Below are 10,481 nucleotides of genomic sequence, written 5' to 3'. Positions count from 1 at the left end.
CTGAGAAAAGGGAGAAATTGAGTTTTGGTCACATCTACAGCAGCGCCCACCCCATACCACACTGCAACACACACACACACACACTGAACAGACACACAATTTGCACGCTGACAGACCCCCAACTGCGAAAATCCTTTAATCCCTTACAACCATCTTTCTTTTTTGTTTCCCAAAGAGACACATAAGTTATTCAGTCCTAACTATGAGATATTTGTCTTCCTTTTCCTGAGGTGAGCGTGAGGCATACTCTGCTTTCATGTAGGGATCTGCAGGGCCCCAGCTCACAATGGGCCCTCTGTAAGGCTCCTCTGTTAGTGCAATGCTGAGAAGAGTAAAGGCCTCCATTCTGCTCTGCGCCAGGACTCGGTGATAAAACTCAGACCTCTGCTTACCACCTATATGCATCACACTGCAAAAAACCTGCTAACCTATTAGGAAGTGGCATGCAAGTGCCTGCTTCATGTTCGGTGGGATGTTATTACAGGCCTCAATCTCTTTTCACATTATAATTCTCTTTTTTGGCGGCTCGGTAATCATATTTCTGCTGAGTCACATGAAATAAAAATCCAATATTAGTCCGTTAAGGACTGGGACTGTCAAGCAATTCAAATTGATAACAAATGGCACATACTGCATTTTGTTTCAGTCTCACTGACACGTTTAACCAATCTCGCTTTGTTTGATTAGTTGTGACGTTTAACGGGTGGGTATATATATCTACTATTTGCAGCCTGTTTTATATAGTTGAGCTTTAAGAGGCACTAGAAGAAGTGCTTAGTTGAACTATACGGCATGCACCAGTAGCCATGCAAACCCACTGAGCAGCGCCAAGCAAATCCATTTACTTGCACGATCAATTTGAGCAGCACAGGCCTGCACTGTGTAGTGGGGGATTTAATGTCAGTCAGTTATGTCTAAAGTCAACGTAACTGATGCGACCATATATATGCATTAGGCTTGCAGTATAAATGCAGCCATTGTTTCAACTGATACCCACATATACTGTGCACTCATTTTTGCTCTTCCTCTCTGTCATATATGTATAAGTATTTCAAAGAAAGTGTTCCAATTTTTTGTGGTACATTCAAAGGGGTTTGTAACAGCAAATCTCTTGAATCATAAATATGTGCTGGTATAAGTTCTCATACGCCATATTCTCATGAGAAGTTTCGTAATTCATCTGAAAATCTTATTAAACAAACCATCTTCAAAGACTGGAATTGCTTTTTGCTGACACTACATGTTTAGCAAAAGCTAAAACTGGGTGCTTGTTAAAATAGATCACAAGTCTAAACACAAGTTACATTATTGTAGATTAATACACTGTTTGTGGATTATATATTCCTTTATGAGGTTGCCTGACTGGCTGCTCTACTTGATTTGGACCCTTCAGGTCGTTGTTCTCAAAGTTCTCTGAGTTTTCAGTAACCAACATTTTTTTATGTATACATATATATAAAATGAGTCAGTGCAGAGACAATGCTGGACCATTGAAACCAGTTTAATCAGGAACATCAAACAAAAGTTATCTTATCTTAGATTTTCCCTTTTGTCAATCCTAATTCCTGTCATTTTCCTGCAAAGAATGATAAATGAAAACATAAAAAATAATTGTCACATTTGTGCGTTAAAAAAGAATATTCACATTATTTTATACCCTAGAGGAAAATAAATCTTAAAATCAATCTAGAAGGTTCACTGGTAGTACCATTGTCAACTGCTAAATTTAAACTGTATGTATATATATATATAATCAGTATGTAACACTACAATTAATGACAGTGAATAAATCTGTAGTGCTCAATCTATAAAATGAATGTCACACTAAATATTGATTGAATATTGAAATATTGATTGTACAAAGATGTAAAGAAATATTTAAAAAGTAGAAGTAAACTTATGTCAGTACATGTCAATCACTACAACAGTGGCAATAAACAATTGTGATTTCTAAAGTTTCTCTTATTTCAAACTTCTGTTGGTACTGTTACTAAGAGTTACCATGCATTCAATAAAATACAATAAACCACCGCTATGTACTAAGTTCACTACCAGAAAATGTGGCTCCATAATTAGACCACAACTCTTCTGTCCAAAAACACCCCAGAATTGTGTGGTGAGGTAAAAGTTTTTGGGTGGTACACCTACTAAGATCGATTTGTTTGAAAAAAAACCCAACTTCTGCACAAGATGGGGAAATGGCATTACATGCAAATGAGGACAATTATATTTAGGAGCTTAGCCTGCTAGTTTCCCATATGCATGGAATTAAGGAAGGCACAGTGGTTTTCTAATACAGCCATGAGAAACCATTCACAAATGCACATATGAACCAGTCTTATGGATCTCAACCCTGCTGAAAAGACCAGAACAGGAGACCCCCAGAATATCTCATATTTTGGATACTGGTATCCCCACCCAGCTTTTTAACCAGCTTAACTAGATGTGCTTTCTTGGCCAAAAACTCCACCAGAAAGATCATGCTAGTAAAACAGTTGTATCAGCTTAGTTTCAGCGTAGTTCCCACTAGACCAGCACTAGTTCAGTACAAACAAGCATAAGTCAATCTGGACCAGCATGGAAATTCATTCCAGTCTTGGCTGGTCTTTTCAGCAGTGTATAGTTTTCAATATTTTAATAATACTGACTTTCCAAAAAGATAGTCCTTTATTGGACCATTTTCAAGTGTTTTAGTTTACATGCATTTTCAGTTCTGGTAGATGAAATGGACAGGAGTATCTAGATGGTCTGGCACCTTCATATGACAATAGCCCTGAGGAGACGGAAACACATCATCAGCTCTCGTGGAATGGGGGGTTTGATCTCATTACCATCAAGGCGAAGGTAACGGAGACGTGGGCTGTTCTCCCCAAGGTAATCATCAAGTGTATCAGGTGGACAGATGTCAGAGCTATTCACACCTATGGAAATGACAGAAAAAAATATCCATCTTACTGATAAAGTCACAAACATGCTGGTACAATAGAATTAAGGGTGCATCCAAACTCCAAAGTTTCCTTGCTGTCAGTCAATAACTTAAGTTGTCTATAAAGGTTCTAACTAAGGGAACTTTCCAAAGGCTTCATAAGTCTTTAGAGCTTTACATAAAACCAAACAAATATAGACTACAGTATCTCATGATCGAAATGAAGTTACAAGTTTCAGATAAAATCATTGTGCGATTTTTGTCCAGACAGACCAAAGCAAAAGTATGAATTGTGATACTTTTGAGACGTGTCTGTATAAACTAATTCCTAAATGTTTTAGAAAAAAACAAGAGTTATGGACTTACTCTTGATCTTATTGTGATCCAGATGCAGGTGCTCCAGGCCAGAAGAGATAACGGGCACTTCTGTGAGCTGGTTGTGAGAAAGCTGTAGATCCAGGATGCTGGAAAGGTTAAACACGTTTTTTGGGATACCTCCATTAGCCAGCTTATTGCGGTTGAGCCTGAGAGATGCCACTTTCGGAAGACCCTTGAAGTACTCAACCGGAATCTTCTCAATGTTGTTGCCATCCAAAAAGATCTGTGTAGTTGTGTGTGGTAGGCCGAGGGGCATGCTGTTTAGCTGATTCTTTGCTAAATTGATCTGGATCAAGTTGTTGAGGCCTTTCAGACTGACCTCAGTCACTGCATCATCCTGAAGCTTGTTGCTTTGCAGATCCAGCAAGGTGAGATGGTCCATCCCAGAGAAGACACCGGCTGGGATCTTTGAGATTCTGTTTCGGGACAGCCGTAACTGCTCTAATTTGACAGGTAGAGGAGATGGAATGGAAGTCAGCAAGTTGTCTTCCATGTAGAGGTGTACAAGGTTAGACATAGCCTTAAGAGCATCAACCTCCAAGCCTTCACTTGTGATTTTGTTGCGGTTGAGGTTGATCCACCTAAGCTGTGTGGCATTGCGCAGAGCATCGGTTGAGAGGACATCAATGAGATTGTTCTGGAGGTACAGGTACCAGGTATAGGGAGGGATGACAGGAATGCGTTTCAGACCCTTGTTGTCACAGTAGACAGCGTTAGGGAAGCTTGGAGGGCAGTGGCACTCTTTAGGACATGCCTGGAGCTGAGAGATCATGTGCTCGTAGGGAACTTCATCAGAGCGGACTTGGCTGGCCAAAAGTAGGGCTACAAATGCAACCATGAGCCACTCCATGGTAAGGTTTAACCTAGAAAAACATAGAGACAGAAAAGAAGTAGCAAAATTAGCTGTTAACAATATTAAAAATATATAACTCTTAGAGATAAAATTAGAGACTTCATGTTAGTACTAAACAGGACAGTCACTAAAGTTCACAGGACTTGGTACAAAAATTGTTTCTCCCTTCAATGAGTTGCCCCCCTTGTCACAAGGCCTGGAAAAATGTTCCTAGCTGTCCCCCGCCATACAAACCACCCTACAATTACCTCAGGTTCTCTCTAAGTGGATAAACTCATTGACAAAAAATTAGCAACATCCTCTAGTTAAGATAATCATTCCCTGTGTCTTCATCTTTTAAGTAGTAATCCTCTTAAACTCAGAATATGCTGCCAGGTCAGCCTTAATTGACTTAAGCCTGGTATAGTGTTACTCATCTCCATTCAAAAGACAGTTACCTCTTGGACTCTGGCAAACATAAGGCTTCAGGTATGTGCATGTCTGACTACTTCTAGAGAGAACAAGGTATAACAATCATGGCAATTTAACAACACCTGGCCCTCCACATTAGGCATCCGTTGGCCAGGTTCAATTTGTTGTATTCCCATTTGACCTTTAAACATTTATATCTGTCAAATGCATGTTTGAGCTTTGTCTAATGTGTATGTGCCCTGATTCTCCCAATCAATTATTATGGTTTTCCCTCAAAAGTTTATTTGCTGACATCCACATATTTCTCTTGGCTTAAATTTATCCTGTAAGGATAAAAGAAACAGCCAACAGAGAGAGAAAGCTCAAGAAATAATATGTTAACACATATTCATAGCTGAGCTTTCTCTCTCATCTGGTATTGGTTTCAATTTTCGGTCCTGAGCTCTATAATCGACTGTCTGGAGATAATTTTCTATGGTCAGCGTTCTCACACTAAACCAGAGGGGATCAAAGGGAAGATCTGAATATCTAGTGAACAGGTCAGGTGAAACCAGCTTCACCTGTAAAGATCTCTGAAAAGTAAGAACAATACTTTTAAATCATGACCTCCAAACTGGCTTTGCAGAAAAACAGCTGAGCTCTTTAGTACCCTAAATTAAGCAGCATACTTCTATGTTAAACCAAGACAAAATAAACACAAAGCCATTAAGATTAAAGCAGATGTAAAAATAACTCATAGCTCACAGTATACATTTCTGGAGGACAGAGGCTTTCTACTATAGTGTAGAAGAAACTGACAATATCCTTCACAAAATATTTCTAATGAACAGAATTATTGCACAAATGCTAGAGACCTACCTTTGTCTTCTTGGGGCTCTTCTACTGTATCTTTTGCTGTGGGTACAGATGTCTCAACTCTGAGCTATTTTGCCATCTCCTGCCCCTATTTGTAGTGTCAATGATATCTCATGATCCCTTCACAGATAGACACACTGGACACAACCTTAGCCAATCATAGGCTCTCGAGATCAAGAGTAATAATCCTTTGGGGACGGACACTGGCGTGTTGGTCAAAGGAAGTTATAATTAGGCTAATCATGGCTTGGCTTCGCGAACGAAGATTTAGGAAGGACATCCACGTTTTCTACAGGCACGCTGGTGGCTGACGAGGCCTATGCGGGACAGGAAGGTCTGGTCCAGGATGGGTGCTGAGGGGACACGGTTCTTCCTTCTTCTCCTTTTGTGCTCCATACTGGCCCTGCGGGTATCTTCAAAGAGGGAGGTGGCCTGATGGACTGTGCACCGCCAGGAGTCGCGATCAGCTGCTTGTGTTGCCCACTGATGGTAATCGATGCAGCAAGCAGTGAGGGACTTCTTCAGGGAATCTTTGTACCGCTTTCGTAGTGCCCCGATGTTGCAGTAGCCAGAGGACAGTTCCCCGTACAGCGCAATCTTAGGTAGGCGGTGGTTCTCCATCCTGGAGACGTGTCCTGCCCTGTGAAGTTGTACCTTGAGGACCATGGCCTCGATGCTAGTAACCTCCGCTGACTCGAGGACTTCAGTGTTGGGGACAAAGTCACTCCAACGAATGTTGAGGATTGTGCGGTGGCAGCGATGATGCAAATGCTTGAGGAGTCTCAGGTGATGACGGTACGTGACCCAGGACTCAGTGCCATACAGGAGAGTGGTCACAACAGCTTTGTATACAGGTATAGGTTGTTGTTGTTCTAGACACGTCCATATAGTCTGCTGAATGCCCTGTTTGCCTTGGCCAGCCTGTTGTCAACTTCTTTGTTGATCTTGGCGTCAGACGAGATCACGCACCCCAAGTAGCTGAAATGTGTGGACAGTAGTGATGCGCGGGCCGACTCGTAACCCGCGGACCCCGCGGGTAACCCGCGGGTCGGGTTGGGGCGGGTAAAGAAATTGTCACTTTATTTGCGGGGCGGGTTGAGGCGGGTCATTATTTTTAATCCATGTATGTTGCTTGCAAATTCCAGCCTATATTAAATATTTGGGAATATCTATTTTCTTATTTTATCAGGTTATTTGATAAGGTTACAATACGAATGCCGTAGCAACTTAACTTGCGTGAGGTCCATAAACCTTTGGCGTCACGTGACACGTCACGAAAGCGGTGCGCCAAGCAGCTCTGCAGCTCCCGCCGCCAGCCACGATAACAACAACAACGGAGAAATAAAAGTGAAGATGGAAGACGAGGTGCGGGAGAAATTGAGGTCTGGAATTTAACTGATTAAATTGAAAAGAAAAAAAAGGTTAGGCTGCTAAATCTAATGTTTGGGAGCTGTTATCAGAAATAGTTGCAGGAGGAGACAACAGTAGCTAGATCGGCTACCTGAAGTGCAACTCGTGTGAAAAATATACAAACAGTAGCGCCACAAAACAGGCACTTCCAGCATGTCAAGACATATTTGTGGGGGGTCTAAGAAAAAAAAAAGGGTTAAGCCTATAGATGAATAGAAACGCTGCTTTGTAAATGTTGAAAATGTTTATTAGTATCTTATTAATATGACCTGATTTATGATTCATATTCATAATTGTCTCTTGTTGCCAGTTTACAGGGCGTTGTTTCCAAGCACTTTCAGGCTGAAATAAAGGCTGTTTTCATTTACATTACAATGCCTAGTAGTATGTCTATTTAACGGTCGCGGGTGCGGGGCGGGGCGGGTTGTAAAAATAGATACAGTAGTGCGGTGCGGGCTGGGGCGGGCCAAGTAATTTCATAAAAGTGGGACCCGCGGGTTGGAAAAAAAGCCGACCCGCGCATCACTAGTGGACAGCCTTCAGTTCTGTTTGTTCGATGGAGATGCTTGGTGGATGGTATTCTTTGTGGTGCGGGCTAATGCAGAACTTAAGTCTTCTTCACGCTGACTTCAAGGCCGAAGATCTGAGCAGTTTTTGCGAAACAGGACGTGATTCGCTGCATAGCTGCCTCTGTGTGAGCAAGGAGGAAGGCATCATCACCAAACAGCAGCTCCCGGATCAGTAGCTCCATGGTCTTTGTGTGGGCCTGCAGACGCCTCAGGTTGAACACGCTCCCATCGAGACGAAAACGAATGTATACGCCATCAGCGCCGTCGAGGTCTTCTGTGATCTGCTGGAGCATCATGCTGAACAAAATGGTGAACAGTGTGGGAGCAAGAACACAGCCCTGTTTCACACCGTTTGCAATAGGGAAGGGCTGCTAGATCTATCTATCTATCATCTTCATAAGGACTCCCAGTTTGACAGTTTGTTAAATGACAGTTGGCCCACCTTATTTTTGTAGATGCCTACAGTTGCAAAATCAGTAATGAAAAAAATCTGCTATTTAATGTGCACGGTCACCAAAACGCATGAGCTGAAATTTTTGTCCCCACGGGAGCACCCCAGACAGCAACATAGTGTCGGCCCAGATTCGGGCCATATCTGGTACATGTGGATTCCACGTGTAACAGAAGTGGGCCGGATCTGGGCAACACTACGTTGCTGTCTGGGACTAGTCTGGATTTAGAGGCGGATTTGAAGTTGGCACAGGTAGCCACATATGGTGTCGTTGTTTGACTGCCAAGTGCTGATTACTTCTCAATTCCACTGACGACAACAACACCTTACTGTGTCATTGTAATCCGCTGCAATGGGCTCCTCCAGTTGAGACCATTAGTAATTCAGTCTATTAGCATCTCATGTCAAGGATGGTGCAGCTCTAAGTTAGAACCAGTGGTCTAAGGGCAAAGAGTACACACACCAACCTAATCCAATTACAGAATTTAAGACCTATTATTCACAGGAATGTAAAAGAGCTCTAAACACAGAGTGTCAGGACACGACAAGAGGTCATTCTTGGGGCAGCAATTTGTATCTAGCTGCAAGATGTTTAAGTCTATTAAATTGTTCTGTATCTTGGATATCTGTTTAACTTTTTTTTCAAAGATGACTTCAATACAAGCATACAAACAATACAAAAAAACAGTTCAATATCAATGTACATCTGATACATAATATTAATAAGGAAATATTAAAGACTTGCTATACTCTATGAGTCTCTGAAACCAAGATCACACTACAAGACTAAACCTTGTCACACTTACATGTTTGTGACTAGTCTGCGACAAAAGCCCCAGAACATAGCAGGTGCCAACTCTTTTAGTGTCTGCACTTGTGACACGGCTTACAAATTTCAGACTGGATTTTCGAATCATCCAGTCTTCAGGTTGTCTTGACTCGTGCGAGAGAAGCAATGAGCAACAGCCAATGTGATTTTTGAGCCTTTTTCTAAACTGACCCCTTAAATGTGCACAGGGAAACTTTCTGTCCTGTAATGTCTTTCTTTGTCTTGAGTAGCAGGGATTAAGTAATCACATCCGTTGCTTATGATCAAAACGAGTGCTTATGCTATCTGTGCTAATGCTAATTGCTAAATATTTGAGAATAACCTCATAACAACTCACTCAACACTTTTTGAAATCTGAGACTGTTAAACAACATTTGAACACCTTTGAGTTTAATTACTATCTTTAGTAAAATAATTTACAAGCATATTTGACTGAAACAAGGATAAAATCCATCATAGATGTTAAAAAGAAATGATGTCTGAGAAATGACAACATGGCCAAGACAACTGCGGGACATTTATGCTTCACCTAAAAAGAAACACATGCTCTCATTTAATTTCCTGTTTGGGGCATTGTGTCTCAGGAAGTTATGTTACAACAAAATGCTGCACTTGTACTTTCTTTGATATAAATATTATTTAGAAAGAGCTTCACTTAACTACAAAAAGATAATTAAAGTTGAAATAATGAATTGCACATTGTAACAATGTTGCTTACACAAGCAACATCTGAGACTTTCCTTAAAAAACATACTGTGCTGTGCTGGAATCTGGTACAGAGATGACAGATATATACAATAGTATTCCGATTCATACCATTTAAAAAAATACCAAGGTGCTATCATGGTTACTTTTTTGGGCATTTTTATTAGTATTACACAAGCCATTTCAATGTTAGCTCAGTGAATACCACTACATAAGAAATACATATACATTTCAAGTTCGTGAGCCTGTAGATGCTGGTTATCAAAAAAAAATTCAATTATAGTTAAAGGTTACACTTTATTTTTTACTTTATTTTATTTTGACATTCTGTTGACTATAAGTAACATTGCACCTATGTCAACTATAACTCTCAGAGTATTAGTTCGGTATTAGTAGACTGTTAGGTGTTATGGTTAGTAGAATAAGTTGTCACGTACTTGCAAAGTTACTTATAATTAGTAGAATATCTGTTGGTGAACCACATTAAGTGTTGGCAGATACTAAGCAGACAGTCTACTAATACTCTAATGAGAGTTAGTTGACATGTAGGTGAAACGTTACTTATAGTCAACAGAATCCAAGTGTTACCAAAGTGTTACCCAATTAAATGAAATTATATGAAATTCATTATTTTATATGAAGATCTGCAGCAGAGGTGCAGAGAAACATAAAAATAAGGAAAATATTACAAAATTGAGTTTAAAATAACTCAATACTTCACAACAGAAAAACCATGAACCCCCTATACCCACCACAGACTTCCTTAATGCATCACTACCACATATAAGAAGAATTAAAAAAACAAAACAATGAAAACATTACCTGCTCATCTCAGTCATAGAGCTGATTTTGGTTTGCGCAGGTGGAGGCAAAGTGTCTGTTTCTGTTGTTGGGGATGTAGTCAATCTCTTGGTCCGCCTGCTTTCCTCTCCAGTTTGAGTCCAGTCTGCAGTTTCTCCCTCTTTCTTTCTGGTCCAGACATGCATCAGAAGACACAGCCTTATTAGATTACTATTGTTAGCAGTGTAACTTCCCCAAGGCCAAACCTTTGACATCAGCTGGTGAGGTTGAAAAAGGGTGTGTGTAAATGTTTG

At 40.7% G+C, this 10,481-nt stretch overlaps 1 protein-coding gene across 2 annotated transcripts; it reads right to left on the bottom strand.

Annotated features, from left to right (window-relative positions):
- Nucleotides 1-1,952: 1,952 nt before the first annotated feature.
- On the bottom strand, nucleotides 1,953-10,481 carry kera (keratocan). 2 transcript variants are annotated; one of them, XM_056235758.1, is made up of 3 exons: nucleotides 10,210-10,481; nucleotides 3,293-4,167; nucleotides 1,953-2,921 (listed from the first exon to the last, which is right to left on the bottom strand). In XM_056235758.1, the coding sequence occupies exons 1-3, from the start codon at nucleotides 10,440-10,442 to the stop codon at nucleotides 2,758-2,760; spliced, it is 1,272 nt and encodes a 423-aa protein (XP_056091733.1). In that variant the 5' UTR covers nucleotides 10,443-10,481; the 3' UTR covers nucleotides 1,953-2,757. The 2 variants fall into 2 exon arrangements, with proteins under 2 accessions (XP_056091733.1, XP_056091734.1); XM_056235759.1 differs by lacking the exon at nucleotides 10,210-10,481 and adding an exon at nucleotides 5,427-5,537.

This window comes from Rhinichthys klamathensis, unplaced genomic scaffold (genome assembly GCF_029890125.1).
Source record: "Rhinichthys klamathensis goyatoka isolate OS25496 unplaced genomic scaffold, OSU_Roscu_1.1 h1tg000430l_1, whole genome shotgun sequence".
Lineage (NCBI taxonomy): Eukaryota > Metazoa > Chordata > Actinopteri > Cypriniformes > Leuciscidae > Rhinichthys > Rhinichthys klamathensis.
This window is presented reverse-complemented; position numbering and strand designations above follow the sequence as displayed.